Genomic DNA, 23069 nt, shown 5'->3' with positions numbered 1-23069 from the left:
AAACGTACGGGCTCGTTCTCCGCGGAAAATGAATCATTGGCGGTGACATCGCGCGCGACGATACTTTACGTCGATCGATGCAGCTTTCGTCGCATAATTAATGGTTATTACTTGAACTTCTTTTGCAGCTATAAGAACACACTTGGAGAAATATCGGGCTTTATATAATACTCTAGTGAAAAAAAGGAGGATAATTATCAACTTGTAATTCCTACACTGAGAAAAAAAATGTTTGACTTAATTTTTCAATTTGATAAAATTTCTTCAGTTCAAGTCAAATATTTATACATTTGACTGAAATACATACATACTTGTATTAAAGAAATTTTAATCGAGTTGAAAAATTTAGTTAAACTAACAACTTTTCTTTTCTCAGTGTAATCAAGGCATCAACTCGAGTTTCTGAAACCAAGAGCTCCAGTGGTTCTAACGTTTCTATTTCATTTCTTTAAAGGAAAAGGGAAATATAGGGAAAACGTTCAGTCAAACAATAGTGTTACGATAAATAGTAATTTCAAGGCAGGGTACATTAAAGATTTCGAACCCTCACAAAGCCGCTCGAATTAAAAGGATTCCCAGCTAAGTTATACGTTTCGATGCAAGAAATGAAGAAGAAACGTATACACGTTCGATACGCTTCACTTTTTCCCTCATATTGCGCGCAAGATACACGACGTACATCCGCCATTTACGTTTGAGACGCGAAGGAATCATGATACGCGTTCGTCAATTATGCAAGAAATCAAATTGCAGCGGCGACATTGTCACCCCAACCAAGACACCATCGTCGGGGTCGGTCGTCTGCACTATACGATGCAATGGTGACAATGAGAGAGCCCTGGCGCGTGTCCCACGTCTGGGAATTATTTATGCTTTCGTCGGGAAGAACTTTATCGGAACATTTCTGATTCTTTCTTTTCTTTGAGCGAGAAATATTACCGATGTAGAGGAAGGCGATGTTCCTTTGATCTGTTATATATTTGACGATTTCCTGTGTAATCTATTGAATATATTTAAACGTAACAATATATACATAGTTTGCAATTTTCCTGTTAAAAATGCTTCATAATTTAAAATTTTTATAATAAAGAGAACTATGCTGCTATATGAAAAATTATTTACTGTGCGAGTGTATACAAAACAAGTAGAGCTTTAAGAATTTTCTTAATTTCATAAAAAGTATTGCATATATGTATATATATACATATTTATTTTTTTATCCTATACTTGAATTGTCTATATTGTTAAATGATTTAAAAATTTATTAAAAATTCAATACTGTTAATTTTAAGATGCATAATGATATACAAGACAGAATTAACAACAAATGAAAAATGAGCTGAATGGTATACTTTTTATCAGTAACGGATACTGTATCTTGAAAAAAATAAAGTAATTGGTAAAGTAAAATAAAAGTATAAAGACAAAATTAAGATAAAATTTGAAAAAGACATAAAAAGATTTTATTTTTGTTAAAATTGAGTTTGTAATACGGATTTGTTTTATTATATTAGTTTGTTCTAGTTAATTTTCATATATTTTATATAAAACTTTATATAAAATATATATATGCGTATAATTAAATATTAAAAATGTAAATGTAAAAATATATAATTATCTTAACTTCTCTTTGCATGTACCTTTTTTTAAATCAAAGATACATCATTTTTACAAAAAAATAAATGCCCATCAATTAATGTCATTTACTTGAAAGTATAATTCAAAGTTGTTTTTCGAATTTTTAGACATTGAAATAAAACTTGCACCATAAAAAATAACAAAATTGATCAAAGATATACCACCTGCTCCTATTATGTATATTATATGTACATTAGAAGAGATCGTTGAAGTATTGAAGTATACTTCATAAAACTGAAACGTACAGCGTATAAGAACACTTTTGCTTCGTGAAATTTTGCGTGAAAATGTCTCTCAATCTTTATTTTTATGTGAAAGATCCTACATTGTGAAACACGCATCAGGTGAGGTAGCGTTGCTCTTCGCGAAGCAAAAATGTAGCTATAGAACGTTTTTTTCTAAAAAAGACTTAATGACTAAATAATGTTCTTTTATAAGAAAAAGCGATAGAAATTTTCATATTTTATCAATTATCTTGTGTCATTTCTTTTCTTATGTCTGCTAATATCTTTACCCTTTACCTCTCGAATAACAATTTTTGCGCCGATCGAATTTACTTTCTCGATTACGCAATCCACTTATTGTTATTAGCGTTAGTATTATTATGAATAATATTAAATGTATCTTCGACTGAGTCACTTCAAGGTACCTTAAAGATACGGTTTTATCTTAAATTTAAATTACGTACATAATAAACTTTAATAAGCTTATCTACAATTTATTATCTACAATTACATTTCAAGGAGTCTGATGACGTAAAAGAAACAAGCTTTGTTGAAAATTATCGTAAACGTTGGGAATTCGTATAATAGATATTATACTGTATTAGAGATATGATATGATACAATTATGTGCATTTTTTATATAATCTACGTTTTTTTTGCTTCGTTATGTATAATGCAAAAATATTTGATGTCGCTAATCATTTATTCTTTAATTTTAAGCGACTAATTTAAAAATACTTAAAAATAATGTATAAAATCGTAAGTGAAAATTAGCATCACCACGAAATAAATTCTTATAAATTGTCATAAAGTTAAACAAAGATGATGGAGATTAAATTCTCTAAAAATATATGCACACACGAAAAAGTAATCGAAAAAAAATAAAGACGCAATAAATTCTGTCTTACATAGATTTGTCGCGAGTTTATTTAACAGAATTCAAATTATCCACAAACGGGAGCTTATCTCACAGAAAAGGAATGCTCGTTTGTTTAATTAAACATTGCTAACTTAATTAATCAAACTCTTTTACATCATCGCCCCTTTGAAGTGTATAATTAAGACATAAATCCTGAGTATTTCCACTGTCCGTCGCGGTGTTGTGTTAAGAACGAAAGTGGAAAGTCGCTGCGGGAAGGGTCGATTAAATTCGCATTACGCTTCACCCCTCGTGGAAAAACGCGAAGAGAGTACAAAGTAGCTGGTGCGAGTTCCTCGAGCATTCGAGGGTGCTATACCGCTACCCTTTCTCGGTATACAGCCCTCCCCCTCCCTCAATCTACGAGCGCCTTGTTCTCTTACCCGCTAATTAGCGCGGGACACGCACGCCCCACGACGACCCGTGTCGGGCACGTGGCGTGCCGGAAACTCGCTTAGCGCGCGACAAACAGACCGTTTCCCATCGTGCAAGCGCTCCTTCCGGCCGTTTCCACGAGAAAACGTGGCCGGGGCGGCTGATTAAATCGCCATTAAAACGTGTCCCTATCGCTCCCGATCGGCGCTTCCTTTCATGTTCTGCTCTTGCTCCGCCGCGGGACGGTCGCTTAAGAAAAACGGTCGGGCAATTTACACCGAGGGAGAGGATTGGGTCAGATCGCCGCGGTCATTCGATACACGCGGGGATTCAATTTGTGGCTTAATGCGTGGATTGATTGATTGCCGAAACGTTTTCGATTAATTAATTACTATATCGTTGAGATAATTGTCCTTATCTCTGGACACCCAACGTTTACGTTTACGGCACAAAAATCTTTTGAATAATCTCTCTATTGATTAAAATCCTCTGTCACACCTATCCAATTTTAAATATTAAAATGTACACTAAAAGGCCGATATATATTCCATATAGCCGATTCTTAATATTCAAGACCACTTTAAATACAGTTTTAAGATGTCATTTGACCAATTAACCAAACCGCGTTTAGCATCTTAAGACATTATTTGAGACAATCTTGAAATAAAAATCGACTGCGAATAGTTAGCCTAGGTTTCTTTTTTTTTCCTAATAATTCAAGTATACATGTGCTGGCAGATATGTATATAAGACAAAACGCAAAACAGAATACGCTACATTTCATGAATATTTCAGGGCGCTAGGTAACCATTTTAACAACAAATCCACGTTTCTTTGTAAAAAAGCTATCATTAGGATGCGGCAAGTAGTTATTTTCCTTTCTCGAGAAATTATCGATAATGAGCCGCAGTGAGTTGTGGAAAAATTACGCTGCGATTCTCGCCGTTCGTTAGGTACGCTTGATATCAAAGTGTAACGCGGCGATATACACGACCGTTTATGATGCGCGACGTCCTACAAATGCGTTTCTGCCGTTCGAGGATTACCTCTCTCTGTATGCGACGACAAATCGCCGTTCGCAAGCCACCCTCGACGTCGCGAATGATTCGTCAAATATTAATTCCGAGTCATTTTTCGTTCGTCGCGTTCGAGGAATGAAAATACAATTCCGTTAAGAGCTAAAAGTGTGTGCGAACAGTTTGAATTCGAACGGATTACTTAAATATTTTCTTAAATATTTATATCTCGGAACATATTGAAGCGAAAAATAGATTACTACCGATTATTACAGTTTTATTTTATAAATAACATTTTAAAAATATACATGTGCGTAAGAAAAATATTTAGAATTTTTCAATATGTACTTTTTAAATGGAGAGAACAAATCTCTGAAAATACAGGTGACAATTTTGCGATCGTTGTTAACAAACATTTTGCTGTTATACAGCGGATTAACTTTTGCTTCGGGCGATTCTGTATGGCGAAAGGAAGAAAAATAACTGTCCGCGTGTGCGTGACGGGACATGATTTTTATGCGAAACAGCCTGATGATCTGCCGATATATTTATTGCGGGCAATGTGCGTGTTCACGTTCGGTTGTCCCTCGCGACACACAAACCTCAAATGAATCAAATCCAGAGCTAATCTGATTGCATGCCAATCTAGTTCTTTTTTTTTCCCTAACTTCTATTGTAAAAGGGGATAATTGTCCTATCCGTCGTTGCCGAATGAAACGAGCGATTTCGATGACAGCGCATTTTGCGAAGCTAGATTTTAGCAAGTGATTTGCCTCTTATCATTTGTCGCGGCACCATTTATATGTCGCGAATTAAATGGCAATGTTGAATAGTTTAACGACGCGTTAATGGTCTATCTTCGCGGTATAAACATTATTCGCGGTATAACAGGAACACGGCGATTCAACCTCGACGGGTATCGTTCTTTATTTTTATTCGCTCGTTGCGGGAAAACATCGTCGGGAAGATCTTTGAAAATTCCGTTTGAGATATCCCTCGTTGGATATGATGAAAGGAGCATATCGAAAGCTTGATTTATACATTGTGTCTCTCCTCTAGTCCCCCTCCCTCCCCCCCCCCCTTTCTATCTAAAGTACGCGTTATCGATTCCCGGGTGCCGCGTATATGCCTTTCTGCGTGATTCTTTCATATGCGAAAAGGGTCAGTCGCGTAGAGAGTCGTGGGCGCGACATTCGTGAAGAGTCACCCTATTGAGGATATGTCGCACACATTTTAAACGCGCGTGTGTCCGACGTCATGAAGGCGCGGTCGTGAGCTGTCCCTTCGTTTTTCGTCGCCGCTCGATCGAACGAATGCGCGCGTTGCAATGCAATCTCATTTACGCGATAACGCGCATCAAGCAAATGCGACTTTTTGCGAGCGCTCTCCGCAAATAGCGTACGCGCAATATGGATTACGCTTAATGGATCGAGCAATACCAACGAAATGTCTTGTAAGGTCTTAATTAATTTGCTATAGTTTACGGCGCACGAAAGTACCGTTTAATTCGTCGCAGACGTTTTAATTCGTTGAGACATTTATAAGATATTCCTTGTACTAATAAACTGTACTACAACTTTTACAGCGTGCAATCAGCATGATGGGATGCAGCATGAATGTTGATGGAATATTTTACAAAAATATTACAGCAATATTAAAACGTCGACCAAAATGACTCACAAGGTAATTTAATAATGACATATCACAATTGTATTATTGCAATATTTGTGTAATCTTGTGAGGGGAATTGATCATTTTAATATTTTTATATTACATATATTGCTGTTGCGTTATTGTATCTGTCATATCGTAATATTCAAACGATATTGTAGTAATATTTTAAAAATTGTAAATCACACTGCAATATGATACAAATATTACAGAAATGTGACATTATGATATATCTTATATTTCTGTAAGATTTTTGTAATATTTTATTCCGGTTTGAAATATTGCAATATTGAATACACCTACACACCCACACATACATAGTTCTTTGTTTATCTTAAAATGTCGATTTTCGAGAAACTAAGAGACTACAAAAGAACTAGATATTAATAATTTAAATATCTGTTGATGAAATCAGAATATATACATTTTCGAATAACGAATCTTATTCGTTATTTCTCAGAAGCACAAAGAATAAGTTAGCTCGGTTTTTTATTTCGCGACCTGTGTTCGAACATTTCGCCGATCACAGGACAATGTTCTGAATAATGTACAAAGGCCTGCCACGGTGACAACAAGGCAACCTTCATAAATAATTCGAAAACCACCCGCCGAAGAGTCGCGTGTCTTTTGTTCCAAGTAACGCGCGGAATATTATGTATTTTGAGATGCGTGATAAAGAAACTATGAAAAAGCTATGGATATTAAATTTTACTACTTACAACTTAAACGTAAATGACAACTGGATTTCAAGCATCAAATATAATCAACACACTATATCAGTTGTAGTAATATGAAAATTTTATTATATACACTTCGTTCATGCACATCTTTTTCAAAAATATTTGCCTAAGAGATCAACATGTTATCGGAGATCATTTACAACAAAAAATATAATGTATCAGATATCAATTAATTATTACAGATGATTTCGTAGTAGAGAGAAAAAGCTGTCGCGGTGTCCTGCTATTGAAACTATTTTTAACCGCGCTCTTTGCGTCTTCCGTTTGGATGTAGAGACTAAGGACAGAAGCTCGTTACGAGCAATTGTAGTTATCGATCGGCGGTATGCAGCAGCAACATTTGGTCGAAGACCGCGGAGAAAGAAGTTTAAGGGAGAACACGCGACAAACTGTAATTCCGAGGACAAAACTTGGGTTACGCGAGTATACTCGCAACGTAAAAATTAGATATACAAAGTAGAGGCTTGTTACTGACGATCGCAATTATCGATGCTCACGCAATACCCTCGTATGCCGAAACTTTGTCATATGGTTGCCCTGCCTTGTCCGGTTAACGTATTATAATCTCTCTTTAGAAAAGTCTGAAGCTGACCAGACAAAGAGATCAATGCGCTATATTGTATTTCTGAGACTATATATTATCAAGCGATATAGAATCTTAGTGAAAGCTATGTATAAAGAGAGAGAGAGAGAGAGAAAGGGAGAAAACTATACAATGCGACAATAATTTCCCGTTGTCATTTTTCATTACTTAAGCATGTATTGATAAACATAATATTGTTTTACTAAAACATTTTGACTTATATTTAATTTTTTTCCTAAGTATAGAAATATATTAAGAAATATATTGTATATAATTATTATTGTTATACATTTTTACAAACGCAAGTATTGCAATCGTTACACGGAGAGAATTTTCTCTTAAAAATTACCCTGAAAATCGTGATAATTGTGAAACAACGTAAACCTTGAAGAATTTTACCATACTTTTAAAGGTTTTTACGTTGTCCCAAATTATCACGATCTTCAAGGTAATTTTTAAGAGAAAATTTTTTCCGTGCACGCTTCAAGACAATATAAGTAATGTTCTAATCTGTTAACTCATCGTGATCAAGATTGAATTTCGTTAATTCGCCTATGTTTTGACCGGTATTATTCGCACATACGATCTTATATATGTTATTATTGTTAATTTCGTTAATATAAGAGGTAGATTAAACTGAGAACTCACCGGTATGGATATAGGTATGCTTCTTCATGTCCGACTTTTGATGAAACCTCTTGCCACAATATTGACAGGGATAAGGTCTCGTGTCGGAGTGGATCAGCAGGTGAGTGCTGAGCGTGCTTGACCGTTTGAAGGCCTTACCGCACTGCTTACACTATTGTAACAAACAAAGAAATTGGTTTACATTAGTGCTATGTCTATTTAGTAAAGTTACCTAATCATCCCTGCAAATATTGTACAATATAAGTACAATACATCCCTTCTAGTTTCTTTTTATTATACTTTTTCAATTGAATGAAACAGAAAGACTCTATTTTTCTGTTCCACATAAAAATGATTATAAATATTTAATAATATCTTGATATTAATCATCAGAAGTATGAAAATATAATTTTATTGATTTCAAATCTAATAATGTGAAATCATAGATTTCCATATTGTTAATAGAAATTTCCTTTGCTGACAAATCACCATCGTCCGACTGTTAAACCGTTAAGAAGCTAATTTATCAATTTCTCCTGGACAGCTTGTGCCCTGCACGCGATATTGATTGTATTCCTCTCAAGAAAATTCTTTTCACGATTCTGTGTGTGTTTCGCAGAAATCTGTTATATATATTATATGTATATATATATTGCATATTAACCTTCAATCAGAATTCGTTAGTGAAATAACTGTGATTCTGATAAATCCTCAAATTTGCTAAGATTTATCCATCTAACTGTTCCAATGAAAACATCTACAGATCTTCATTTTGCATCATAATATCAAAATAATAGAAAATTATCTCGCCAGAGCTTAAATTCTTATTTCCGAAACTTATCTCTTTCAATAGTTATGCCAATTACTATAATCCTCGTACTTTATGCACTTTCATGGCGCGACTTGCCAACGCCATAAAGTCGCTTGCTTTCCAACCGCGGACGCACAGAAAGAAAAGGAATAAAGGTAGACAACGGGAGGGAGATGGAAGACGTCACCGCTCCTAGGCGCCGGGACGCCAGGCACACCTGTGTTCACGAAGCGTCGCGCACTTCTTTCCTTTTTTCTCTCTCTCTCTCTCTCTCTCTCTCTCTCTCTCTCTCTCTCTCTCTCTCTCTCTCTCTCTCTCTCTCTTTTGCTCTCTCGCTCTTCTAGTTCATTGTCACACGGGCGCCAGTCGTCACAATGTCCCGACGGACGGTGCGGTTCGATGCGTGTCCAGGCTGACAATTTATACTGGGTATGAATATGCCAGCCGCGGAATATTATTGCGCGTCGTGAATACGCGTGATTCACGCATTCGCATCGCGATCAATATATACATATATATAGGGGAAAGCGATCTGTTTTTTTTTTTTTTGCGTGAATCTTAGTCCTCATTATATCTGAAGCAATGATCGGCAGTAGATAAGCGATTGAGATAATAATTAATCATATTGCGGTTGCCCTTCTGGAAGATTGTCAACTTTTTTGAAATGTACCACTTGGAAAAACTACTGGAAACGCATCGTTTTAAGAACGCGTGTGGAGATACTCGAAAAGATAATCCTCGGTCATCAATAAATTCCTCTAAATGCAAGATTAGCTCGGCGTATTTACACGATCATTTTAATACGTGAATGCATAAGCGACCAAATCTGTATCTACGTTTTATACAGAAACAAATAATCAGTGTACACGAATGTATACTCAACATTCCTAAACGTAACGATCTTATTCGTCTTTTTTATTTCTTAGAACGAGGAAGCTGTTCCAGTTAACGGTTTGTGTGTATATACATAAAATATTAAATATTAAATTTTAAATATTAAATATTAAAATTTAGACTGTGAAGAAGGGCGCAGAGCAACGTATATTCCAAACCCTGCCACTTAACTGTAATTAAAGCAAGGTGGTCACGTCGTCGGTACACCAACGGATCACGGCACAATAGGGTCTCCCACGCACAACAATTGTCACCCTTAATTGCTCCCGTCGTCCATCTGGCAAGATGGGCGAGCTCTCGGAGCGGTCAACGGTGAGACGTTGTCATCTCGTTCGCGGATACGAGGGAAGGGAAGGAAAAGTGGCGTCATAGCGGGGAGGGTTTTTGTTAATAAGCACCAAGCACCCGCCGGAACGCCTGTGTCGAGAGACATCGCGAAGGAAACGGCGGATTGTGGGAAGGAAGGTGGACGGAGCGAGGCAGCCTCGCCATTGTCGCCGCACGAAAGCGTCTGCTTCCGGTACAGTTCGGAAACAAAGCCGAGAGGGAAAGAGAGAAAAGGGGGAAGAGAGAGAGAGAGAGAGAGAAAAAGAGAGAGTCCGAATCTGCCGGCCAACACGTCCTTGCCTCTCCGGCCGTCTTTTCAGTTTCTGCGCTCCCCGCGATTCGCCGCGACTCCTCGTCGAAATCGCGTAATTACCGTTAATCTCTCTTTGTGCCCGGCCCATCTGTCGTTAGTCGACCAAGGCGCGAATTAAATAAAGAAAACTGCGGCTTTCCCACGAACGTCTTACTTAAATATCTTTTGTGAATCATCGCATCAGTTTCGCGGCAACTAACCGACCGTCCGCGCGTTGTGTTTAACTCTTTCGTGCTTTCTTTTAGAAATAATTTGTTTCTCTAATTCAGTCTTACTAAAAATTGCTAGAGTCGCTGATTAAAATGAGCTTCAGTGAAATCGAACAAAATTGAGCAGTTTGGTCCGCCATTAAATTCGCCACTTAAAAAATTAAGTAGCGATTTTATTTGAGATAACCTTTGTTATATTTTCTTAATGAATATGTATTCAATACTCAATTATTAATAATATTTTTACACTTATAGTGTCTACATGTACCTCCCTCTCTCTCTCTCTCTCTCTCTCTCTCTCTCTCTCGATTATAAGTATTATAAATTTATCTACTATAAATTTTTACTTGGAGCATAATTTTTTGATAATTTTTTTAAATTCGTATAAAGGTATCTGCAACGCTATTGAAAATACTTTAGTGTATTAAACTTGGCACGTAATGTAAATCCGAGGAAATTTGCTTCAAATTCCAATTAGACCTCAAAACATACTCGTTTCGCACACCTCCGCTTAATTAATTCAACAGCTCAAAGTTTTCTCTTTAGCGAACCATAGTATCTAAATCTAGGTTGGAAGGCTAATATCAAGAATTTACGTCAATTTCACGTCGGAGCCATGTATACACGTGCACGTACGTAACACGCGTACGTTCGCGGGCGTGTGTGCGGCCCACATATCCTAATATGTCGAGTTACGGTTACGTGTCGTCGTGGAACGTAAAACCACGGCGAGGCGAGTTTCTCTACTTCCATTCAATCACACCGTAATTGAAGCGGCCGACCGAGGTCTTTTGTCGAGGCCCGGCGTATACTCGTCAAAAAACGTTTGACCTGTTTCCTCGCCCCAACGCACTTAAGGGGTATTTGCGCGCCCCGAGGAAATTCATATCGCGTGACTCCGCGCGTCGAGGTCCGATTTTTTTTCCTCCCTCCTCTCTTCTCTTTCTCTCTCTCTCTCTCCGAACGGAACGGAGATCGACCGGTTTCACGGTTTACCGGTACGTACAGGCATCCGTGTAAAATCCCGGCGTGGTCGTCGCGTCCTCTCCTCGCGCCGCTGCAGGTGGAGGAAACGTCGTCGCGCCGCGATAAAGTCCGAGGATGGACCGACGCGCACAACCTCGACAACCCGCTCGTCCGGATTGCTTCGTTTATGTTAATTAGACCTATACCCATGTTGTAACAGATGCGTGATAGCTTTAACGATGATGATGATGATGATGTCTAATTTAAACGTGAGCATTCGACGACGTTTTTCTCTCGAGGCAGCCGCGGAAAGTCGTATGGAGCAATTACGACCTCTCTTATAACGATTCGGAATTTATTTTGCTTCCTCCGCTCGCCTGGAATACTCGGCGTTTCTATTTACCTCGAGAAACATTGCGATAATAGCATTGCTATAGCATTGGCCGGATGATTATTAAATTATAGCTACAAAAATTTTTAAAAGTGCTATTTAAACTAGAGCGTTTAAATAAACCATACAAATAAGTAAAGAAGCTTTAACTGAAATGCGCGGATCTTGGAGAGTGGCTTTATATTACATTATTTTGTACGCAAATCTTTAAATATATATTTTTAGTTTTATAAATTGCGCGCCGAATACAGTCAGCTTTGAAGTGAAATTATAAGCCGAAACTGAAACCTCAGCCAGGGTTCCAATCTGAAACTTCCTCATTCCGTGACGGGCCTCGAACCCCGGGGTGGTATTTTTTCGCAATAAATTATTTACAGTATTCTAAGGCATTTGTGACATCATTATTAGAATTGACGATCAATTTAATTTGTGATATTATTTCTAGACTCAATTTATGATTGCGTTACGAGACCCGCTACGTTCAGCGCGCAGTTTATAAAACTGAAAATACATTTACATATAAAATAATATTAAAGAAAGACACTAAGACTCGATTGCGGTTGCCGCTTCTTTACTTACTTGGAAAATAAGTGAGTTTGCATAAGTATGCCTTTGGCATTTGCCTCAATAAACCGTTTCGTCCTTTGTGACGGAGAGCCTTTGTAATAAATATGACTGGAAGAGAGAAATATCGATTTTCAAGGAAATCAACGTGACCTGGCCATCAGATTGGCGAAGTACTTTCCCGTGACTCGTAAAAAAAAAAAAGAACGAAGTTTCCCATATCGATTATCGGCGACCTTTTTCAAAAGCTACTGTGTTCTGAGAAACTATTAATCCGATCGCGAATAATGCTTTCGTTTTCGTTTACAGAAAAAAACCGCTGGGTTCACTTATTTACGAAAAGCTTCGATTAAAAATAAGATGTTCAAGAAGAATAGCCATTTTTTAATGTTTCTATTCGCTCCTTCAATTAATTTTACATTTTATTATATATATAGTACATTTTTTTAGATATCGCAAATGACGATATTTTTTTTATTTTAAGAATTAATGAAAATTAATCCCGAGTTTCTCATCTTACATTAGCCACAGCCTTCTCCTCGGTACGTATATACAATTATGGGCAAATCAGAAAAAAGTTCGCGCTTTAAAACGCAATCAAACGACTCATTACCATCGGAGGCAAGAATAGAGAATTAATCCAAATAACCGACTGATAGCTTATCCCTCCGTCGCCGTAAACTATTAATATCAATGGGTTGATTACAGCTGTCAGTTAAAACGACCGTGCGGTTAGATTCTCGGAAACGGATAGGCCACATCAAAGCTCTAAAACTCCTAACTCTCCGAGGGAAGGAAAACGGGAAAGAGCAGAGGGGAAGGTCGCTAAGATGGGGACCAATTACCGCCGGCGCGGCGACGCGTTGTTTAGGGGTGCCGCGCGATGTCCGGTCGATACGAGCCGCGCGTGGAAATCGAAGCGTTTCTTTACGAGCGCCGGGAGACGCAATCGCACAACGATAAAGGCTCGAGTCGAACGTTTGCCGCGCTCGTAAAATCGGCATCGTGCGAGGCACGCGCGCAACCCTGCGCGGCGCGGCGCGGGTCCACTTGCCGAAGTGCGTGGAAGTCGCGGATCCGAGATTTCCAGGACCGATATCAGTCGCCGCCTTCCTCGAAAGCCCGCAGCGACGGATATTTTGCCGTTTGATTTCGCCCGTGCGATCACAAGTGAAACTCTCGCCTTACGGCGACATCAGTCTTTTCGATATTGTTCGTGAGATTTTTTAATCAAAATACTCTAACGTGGTTTTTCGTGTTTCTTTTTTATTTTTTATCTTTAGAACGAGATGACACGAAATAAACGTCTTACACTGAGAGAAAAAGTGCGTGGTATTTATGACTGCAAATACATTGCATGATAAAATAATTATAATTAAAGACTCCATAGTCTTTTATCAGTTGTGAAAAAAATTTTACCATAAATTATGATAACTTCAAATATTAATATTTTAAACGTTAATTTAAAAAAATGTTTAATTTTACTTTTAAATAATTATTTAAATATTAATACAGCAAAATATCATATACGAATGGCAAAAATAAAATAAACATTTTTACGTAAATGCAATCAAGTTATAGTAAATTTAATTTTTTGGGGGGGGGAAACACGATTGTATTGTTACACATTATTATTAAAAATCATGATTAAGTTCACCGTTTTGAGTATGGCTTTGGTCGAAATAACAGAGTCATGCGCTTATGCAGCAAGCAGTTTTAACGGTCAGTGTCTTAATGAAGTGGATTGAAATGCATGAGTGAGAATAAGGAGGTATTAATACAGGAACACTCACTTGAAAAGTCCTTTCCGTCGAGGAGGGCGGTGTAAGCGGCGAATGATGAATTTGCCGCGTAATTATAGGGGTCGAGGACGGACTCCTGGAGGACGGTGCTCTCGTTTCCCTGGCCTCCCTCTCGCACACCGAACCCGGCGACCAGATTTCACTTTTCCTGTTGCCGATACTCGACGAGACGTCGCTCGGCTTCGTGCTAAGGTTCAACGGCACCTCCTCCTCTGAAACGAGAAGTCGCCCGTCTATTTCGTCATTTTAGCGCTTGCCAAATCGTCTTTCACTTTAAAAATTTATATTTTAACGACTACTTAATTGAATCGTATACAAATATGTCACAATAATATCAAATCTAAAAATATTACAATAGGTGTATGATTCGAAAAGGGGGACAAATAATGATAAAATTAAATTTAAAGAAACTCAATCTTTTAAAGCTATTTTTGAAACTTATATGTTTTATTATTCTCTGTATATAAAAATATTAAAATAGAATAAAATGAAAAATCAACGAAATATTTTATACTTTATTCTGGCATATATGTATATATTTTGACATAAAGTATAAAATATTTCATAAGTTATTTAATTTTTCAATTTCACCTTAATACTATCGAGCATAAAATAAATTAATATAATTAATTGGTGTAAAAATAACATAGGTGTTCTAAAAAGGGATACGTAACTGCATATTGCATAATTAATAAAATGAAACGAAAAGCAGAAAAGAACAAGAAACTTCATATTATCGCTACGATATCGAAAAAAAGTGGTAATTTATGATCGATCATGTAACGTCATCACTAAAAGCGGGGAAATTTTATAGTTTTTGCACATCGTATATACATATATGCGCAGACAGCAATTAATTGATCGTAATTAGTATCCGTAGCGAAGTCGAGTGGCGGCGATAAATGATGTCTCCTATGACAACGTTGGTCGATCGATAGCACCCACTTACCGATAATTGCTCATTAACCGGTCTACTTTTTTTTTTAAAGAGCACGTTTTTAACGCTCTGAAAAAAGGTCTATCTGGTGGAAAGTTGACTGAAGACAACTTTACTAATCACCCAACAATAAATCATGATTGTAATCAAGTGAAAATACTCAATTACAATATTTTATATTATTTCATGTACACGGAGAGAATTTTCTCTTAAAATTTACCCTCAAAATCTGATAATTGTAGGATAAAGTGTAACCTCGAGGAATTTTGCTATACTTTTCAATAAAATTTGCTCTATACTTTTAGTAAAATTTATTAAAAGTATAATAAATTTTACTAAAAGTGTAGAGCAAATTTTATTGAAAAGTATAGCAAAATTCCTCGAGGTTACACTTTATCCTACAATTATCAGATTTTGAGGGTAAATTTTAAGAGAAAATTCTCTCTGTGTAATATTCGCGTTTTCGTCATTATACGAAAACGCTTATTAAAATTGTATATACGTAAATTCAATTTGTCACACACGATACTTATAAACATGCCAAATTCGACAACTGAAGTGAAAATAGTCAAGGAATTTATGCTCGTTGTCATAAAAAAACAGACTAAATTATCACGCAAACTGTTTATATTTAGAGTATTATTTAAAAGTAACTTGAAATAATATACCCCAATGAATTATCTGATGATATCTAAGTAATAGCGCCATTTTTGAAACAAGAGTTTCTTCTCTATCTTTCAATTCGTAACGTATTAAAACGTTTGGTCTAAGAGAAATTTAATGAAATCTCACCGAATTTGGCCTTCTCCGGCGTAGATCTTCGGGGTGATCCAGGACGCGCCGGACTGAGAGGTTCCGAATGAATGGGTGAGCAATTCGTGACCGGTGTCGTCTGTTGGGATGGGATTCTCGTAGATGGGAGCAAAGAATGCGGCAACAGCAGGCCCATGTGACGGGCCCACCAGGCACCCCCAGATGCCCCGTAGCCGCCGTACATAAGACCACAACGCATGTCTGTGACAAAAAAAGATAACCGTGCTGAGTTCAAAGCGTAGAATTTGGAAGTGTGATAATTTTCAAATAACAGAGAATTACAAATTGCTTCTTGCGGAGACTACGTTGTCGTAGTTTAATGAAATACATTGAAGATATTCTTTTACTTACATACATACATATATGAAATCACATATATATAAATAATTAAAGAGTTTTCTACAAGGATAAAAAAAATTCAAAAAGTTAAATTTTCAGAAAACAATTTCTTACTTTCAGACCGTTTATTGTATAAATACATATATTAACTTTTCTCCAGACATAATAATAAATATATCAACAAACGAACTTTATTAATATTATGGAATTTATTTTATTTAGAAAAAAGAATTTAAAAAAATGGATTTATTTGATTCCTCACGCCATTTACTCCCTCGCGACTTACCTCGCGCGGCAACGCTAGCACTGAGTGGTAGACTTTGCAATCTCAGATCGGGATTGTAATTCGAGACAAGGGTGAAAGCGCTGAAACGATCGGGGACGGGTTGACAAAGGCTCGAAGGTGCATTGGTGGATGCGATGGTGCTCGAACTGCTTCCCGGTACACCTGGGCTCCAAGGCGAGGATGGTAGCGTGATTATGCTCGGGCTGCCGGGTGGCGAGAGGGTAGCCGGGGGTGACAAGGCGCCCGCCGGAACTCCCACGGGATTGCAATGAAGTTCCGGTTTCATGTGCCAAGTTCGAGGAACCGCTTCTATTACGAGAGAGTAAATATTTTGCTTATTATTCCCATACGTACACGAACGCGCAAAATGAGTGTACAGTATATAATTAAGTTTCAAAATTGCAATCTTTATATTGCGTCATTAACGGTGAACACTTCTCGAAGAAGCACTTAAAATATAATAAATTAAAATGTGTGTGTGTGTGTGTATGTGTGTGTAATTAACTCTCCGTAATGGATAAATTAATAATTTTTATTATCTTGCATGTGCTAAAATTACCAAGTAAAGGAAAATTGTCAATACTGTTTGGTTTTTGGATTAGAATTTTTACAACAAAAACTAAAAATCACACTTTGAAAACATAAATACAAATTAGCGTTTTCTATCTGGGTGATATAACAGTTTTTGTAATATTGTATCAAATTTCTCAACAAGTTAAATTTTCTGTAAGATAAGTAAACATGAGCTGACAAAATGTATCATAAAACCGACATAGACAGTAATGTTATATTTTTCCTCTTCTTTTTCTTTCACATGAGTCATCTGTACAAAATACTTATACGTTAATGTATGTGAGGATTCCTAGAAACTTTTCATATCGATGTAAAACATTTTGTCCATTTATAAAAAATATTTTATTTGATAAATTTATTTGATATTTGATGAAATTTTATTTATTAAATTTCATTTCTTCTACTACTAATATTTCTTGATAATTTCTAGACTTCAGTCAGGAAATATCAAGTATATAAATATTAAACACTTCAACTAAAACTACATGAATAAAGACAAAAACATTTAAAACAGGAGACATTAAAGTCAAATAAGTATTCTTTATCTATCTTGAAGAATCTTTTACCAGAGATTATATCTAGCATGATTTTAATTTTTAACATGTTTCTAAAAATAAAAAGAAAAAAACAAGTTTTTAGAAGGAAGAAGTTCTTAAAAAAAAAATGTTTAGAAGAAAATTTGATATAGGCATCTCAGATATAAATATACATATAAATGTACATTTATGTAAGTATTGTTTTGATATTGTCTAGATATTTCTAACTAATTATATTATTTTTCTCCATTGTCTCTAAAAACTTTTAATGCATCCTCCATCTTCGTACGCAAATTATGCTTTTTTTGCATTACTCGTAATAAAGTATTTTATCACTGAAATATTACGGTTTAATATCGTGTAAAATCTCTATGTGGAATAAAAAAAGAAGAAACTACGGAAGCTCACGTTAAGTGTGATATTTCGTGTAAAAGCACGCGTAGTGCAGAGACTGCATTCCGCAAACGCGTTTATTACGTACACGAAATATATACGTTAACACAGAAATGAATAATACATGGAGCCTTGAAGCGGATTCTTTCGTGATGCATAAAATCTGATGACGCAGATCGCGACGCTCGAAATCCCTTTCGATCGCATAAACGAAGAATGATTACAGCCTAAAATCACGGCTCGATTGTGTACGTGTTGATCGGAAAGATTACAAAGCGAGAGTGACGTACTGCGCAACACATGTATCTTTCAAATTTGTTTTGCAAACACGTGATAAAAAAAAAATAACCCGTGAACGCAGATTATGCTTGTTATTTGCATTGCCTGTAATAAGGCATTTTATGCGCAATCGATAAATTATTTACGGGATTATTCCGAATCCATATTCATATCAGTTTATCAGTTGCTTAATATTTATAAATAAATATTAAGAATCTCAGATAAGAAAAATGATCATAACTCTCCGTAATTACGTGTCCATTTATACACACGTATAGCGGCGTAATTTAAATATTTTTTATTCATGTCGTTCTAAAAACTCATCTAAACCACTTTTTTTTTATTTACGTATTTAAACGCGCATCAAGATCCGACAAATCGTCATTTCTCGCAAAAGGTACAGCTAATTGAAGACTTAAGTTGCGATACACAGAATTTCCTCCAAATTATACGTTCGATACGGCAATCTAGTCCGTTCGATAACACAGAATTAGGAATGCCGGCGATTATCAACTCCCTATTCATAACTATAAGTCGTCCGGGTCCCAATAGAAGAAAAGTTATTTAAACCGCTGCCGATGGCCGCCATATATCGCGCGGCGATCTTGCGCGTCGATGAATACGGAACGTTTATGCTCGCCGCTAGCACATTTAATGCACCGTCGGGGTCTCGTCGCCGGACGTTTCATATACATATATGTGTATCAGACTCGCGGCGGAATGGAAGGAAAAAAAAACGAGGGGGGAAAAAAGGAACTTGCGGGCGCGAAAGGGGGAGGAAGAAATCACAAACGCGCGACCGGTTGTCGGCCAGCGACGAGATGAATTATAAATCGTGCGTGCCCGACGAGTGGATTTATCGGACGGACGGATATCGTCGAGAGACGAGATCCTAATCGCGCGAGAGGTCGGGCAGATGTGATTGCACGACGCGGCTCCGTAAAACCGCGATAAAATGTCCCGACGCGCCGGCAAACCTGACGGGACGGGATCGCAAAAGCGAGAGGAGGCGCCGACCGCCGATCGGCTCGCGTATAGCGGTAATCAGCGTAATGAAATAAATGAGTCTGCGCGTTTTCAGGCCGCCCGCCGTCACGCGATACGACCCGTACTGATTTCCCGCGTTGTCATGAAGTTGTTGTGGAGATCGGGCCGCGATCGTGGAGAAAATTTTAATCGGTCACGACATCGGTGATTTTCGCGATTTACGCAGAACGCATTTGTTAAAAAGAAAAAGCCACGCAATACGATTATATAATTTTTGTACCCGCGACTCGAAATTACGATCGGGAACATTGTAATCTTTTATTTTCTTATAAAACCGTACGCTGCACATAAGCTTGTTTAATATATTTCTTAATGAATAGGTCACCAAAATTGGCATACACTTTGTTTTTGATTTCTTAAGCAAAAGTTAACAAAAAAAGCTTTTAAAATATAAACGTAAATTAGAAAGTGTCTTCTATCAGATGGCACATAGTAATTTTTATAATAATGTCTCATTTTTTATAATAATCAATATTTTTGCAACGTAATCAAAATTGAACATCTGAGAAATAGAATTCTAAAACTAGCATAGTAGCAAAATATACGACTCCGCAATAGAGTTAACTATAAAATAAACTAAATAATAAGATATATTTCTGTGTATTGAAAACAACAAAGTTTATAAAATAAAAAAAACTTGAACTTTTAAAAATAAAATCAATTTAAAGATTGGAAATAAAAAGAAACAATTTTACTTGAAATAAAATTGTTAGTAAGTGTTTTTATTTCTTTAATGAGATCTGAATAGATCAGTTTAATTTCCAAAAATTTTAATTTTAGAAAGTTATGCTTTAACTCGCGTGGTTCATGGAAAATTATTTATTAGTAAGAGAGATACTTTTCGACGAGCTGCAAACAGGTGAATAATTAACAAGCCGGAGCGCAATGCGAATGCAGTTTTTCGATACCGCGGTTGATTTGTAAGACACGCGAGTGAAATAAAAATAGCCATTTTGCGTGAAACCGACGATGTGTCGGAAAGCCAGTGATAAGTCACGAAGTAAATCACTGGCTCGAAGGTCCCACCGTATCGATAAGGATCACGTCTGGACATAAACTACGACTAATAACCGCCACTCGTTGTTTGAATAAATCTGTAATGCGTCCGTACGAGCCGGATTCCTACATAATTCATGCGCGGATGCATCGCCAGCGAGAATTTGTTACTCGTTTCCATAGATAACGGTGCACGATGTAGTTTCCTGCCAATCGCCGGAGGATACTTATTGCGAATTTGAGTTACTGTTTCACGGTTTTAAACGAGCGAATTGAAAAGGGAAACTGACGCAGGAACCGACATACGGTCACGAAACTAATTGTCCTAACGCAGGATATATTGAAAGTTTATTTTCACATTACAAATTCATCAAATATTATAATAAAGTACTTTTAGGGAAAAGTCAATTGAGCATTTTCAGACTTAGGATAAAAACGGATAAAGATAAAGTAGAATCGGATCTTTAAATTGTAATTCTATTTAAACAAACCTTTCGGTTTGATTTTATTAATAAATATGTCAGTAAATTTTTTCAATATGAACACAAGTTTGTTTTGGAAGGAAATGTATTATCATTAGCAAAGGTCTTCTCAATCGAATTTTTGCTTTAAAATTATATTTTGTGAATTTGTAGTATAATCTGCAATTACAAAAAAAAAGGAAGAAAAGCATATCGCTCACGTATAAGTGGGCATCATATAACACCAGATAACTTATATAACAGTTCAACAGGGAAAAGAAGGAAGAAGAGAGTCAGGTCGAATGTATCGATCTTCATTTCGAGTCTAATGAGTTGTGATGAAAATGTATGAGATTAGGACGCAAGAAATGGCTTGGCTTACATGATAAAATATGCATTGAAATATGTTACGAAGGGGTTTTCGTTCGTTAAACCAGAGACGGAAAGCAGGTCACGATTTTGACACGGAAAGGTTTCCGATGACTCCGCGTTGAAATTCGAAGTCTCGATATTAGACGGACACGTATTTAGACAGGTGAGGCCAATCGAACGATATATCACGCTGCACCTCAGCGTCGTTATCGTCCATGCATCATGTCACCCACGGAATAAAGAACCACATTCTGTTTGTTGCGCGCGTGAGAATAAATCATAAGCGTCGCGAATCCGATGTCCTTTTATCCTTTCAATTTGAAGCGACGACAAGCCATAAGCTATAAACAATAGCAAACAGAAATGTCGACGTGTATTCCCCCCCAAAAATACAATATTTAAATTAAAATACAATGTACATATATTACGTAATAAAGTATAATAATATAATAATAATTATATAATAAGATAATATATGGCAACGTTGAAAATATATTCACGTAGAATTTTGTATATAACTATAAATACATTTGCATAAGAGTTTACTATCGCGCTTAATTGTTATCGATAGACCTAATAGGTAAAAAAAAACACACAGAAGATAGATTCATACGAAATATATTCAGATCCGAATATTAGCGTTCAGTCTGCGTCAAAATTTGCAAACACAACGTACGTTGTTAACAGCGAAATCTAATCGGTGTTGTTTTTGCGATGTTCAAGACGTAACAAATTTGAGACAAACGATAACAAACTGCAGAAGCGTGTGCGATAATCGATGCAGTAACGAAAATCATTGATGAATGGCGAAAATTGATTGATTCAGCGCGTGGCCATCTGTGGAAATACGTGTTTGTCGCTTTAACAGATTCGAGATACGTTAAACTACGTCATTTCTTAATTTCACACTTGAGACCTGACGCGTTTTATATCCACACGAAATGAATTCCGAGCCAGTGAGTCGTTCGCTCACCATGGAAATTAATGGCAGCCAGATGGAATTCTTTTAATTGACGATTAATCATTTCTGACTCACTTATATATTCTCATGAATGTAAAACGTTTTTAATTCATGCAAATTTCGGAATTGGACATAATTTTTGTTTAATTGGGCAATGTATTCGCAAAAATTACACTATATATTCACGGGAAATTCCGAGTATGTTTCCTTTCTAATTTTTTATTTAATGGCAGCACGTACTTCTCACTCTATGAAATATTCAAATAACATAGCAGACAATGAAAGACCAATTAACGAATCGATTAATTGATGACAAACGAGGCTTCAGGCCTCGTAACGGCCTAATCTTGTTTGTTCGTCAATTACGAAAGTAACTTCCTCCGCAACGACTCATCGTGAAATCTCAAAAAACAATCATGAATATTTACGCGAAGCCTTGATTAAGATGTGTGAACAAGTGTCAGATGTTCCTCCCGCCTGAGTCTGTTTAAGACGGATTTTTGGACTGAGTGACGAGCGTCGTCGCTGCAGTTTCGAACAGAGATTAAAATAAGTATTTAATTTAGTTTCAAAGACAAATGCAGTTTTTCAAACATTACAGTATTACAGCATTATACGGATATAGTAATAATAATGTTCAATAAATTTATTAAAATAAACATTTAGAAAAAGTTTCAAAAACGAGAGTAATATGCATTTTTTTCTAATTTTATTATAATGTAAATTGTGTTATTGTACAATATTAAACAATTATCATGAACATAACATTTAAACTAAAATTTGCACTTAATAGAAAGAAGAGAAAGTAGAAATCGATACATTTGTTAAAGAACAAAATTTTGTTTGCAATGTTTTAATGAAAAAACTATTATATATTGTGCACAAACGTACAACAAATTATATTAAATCTTCCATTATATTTTTGCAACGCAAGTATAGAGCTATATGTGTATCCCAGCTCGTTGTATTTTATGCAACCGGGCAAAGTGCGACGATGTTTTGGAAA

The 23069-nt window shown here is 36.4% G+C and overlaps 1 protein-coding gene and 1 long non-coding RNA gene across 2 annotated transcripts in view; one reads left to right on the top strand and one right to left on the bottom strand.

The window, feature by feature from the left end:
* The window catches only part of LOC105839813, a 146524-nt gene that overhangs the window by 58634 nt on the left and 64821 nt on the right, over positions 1-23069 (top strand). The gene's annotated exons all lie outside the window — the stretch shown is intronic.
* Positions 1-23069, bottom strand: part of LOC105839812 (zinc finger protein 628) — a 38454-nt gene that overhangs the window by 12386 nt on the left and 2999 nt on the right. Inside the window, exons 2-5 of the mRNA XM_028190592.2 lie at positions 16446-16754; positions 15800-16021; positions 14062-14282; positions 7815-7965 (exon numbers count right to left, since the gene is read on the bottom strand). Of these exons, the coding sequence (XP_028046393.2) occupies positions 7815-7965; positions 14062-14282; positions 15800-16021; positions 16446-16754 (903 nt within the window). The remainder of the gene's footprint in view (positions 1-7814; positions 7966-14061; positions 14283-15799; positions 16022-16445; positions 16755-23069) is intronic.

The sequence above is a fragment of the Monomorium pharaonis genome, chromosome 6, assembly GCF_013373865.1.
Source record: "Monomorium pharaonis isolate MP-MQ-018 chromosome 6, ASM1337386v2, whole genome shotgun sequence".
Classification (NCBI taxonomy): Eukaryota; Metazoa; Arthropoda; class Insecta; order Hymenoptera; family Formicidae; genus Monomorium; species Monomorium pharaonis.
This window is presented reverse-complemented; position numbering and strand designations above follow the sequence as displayed.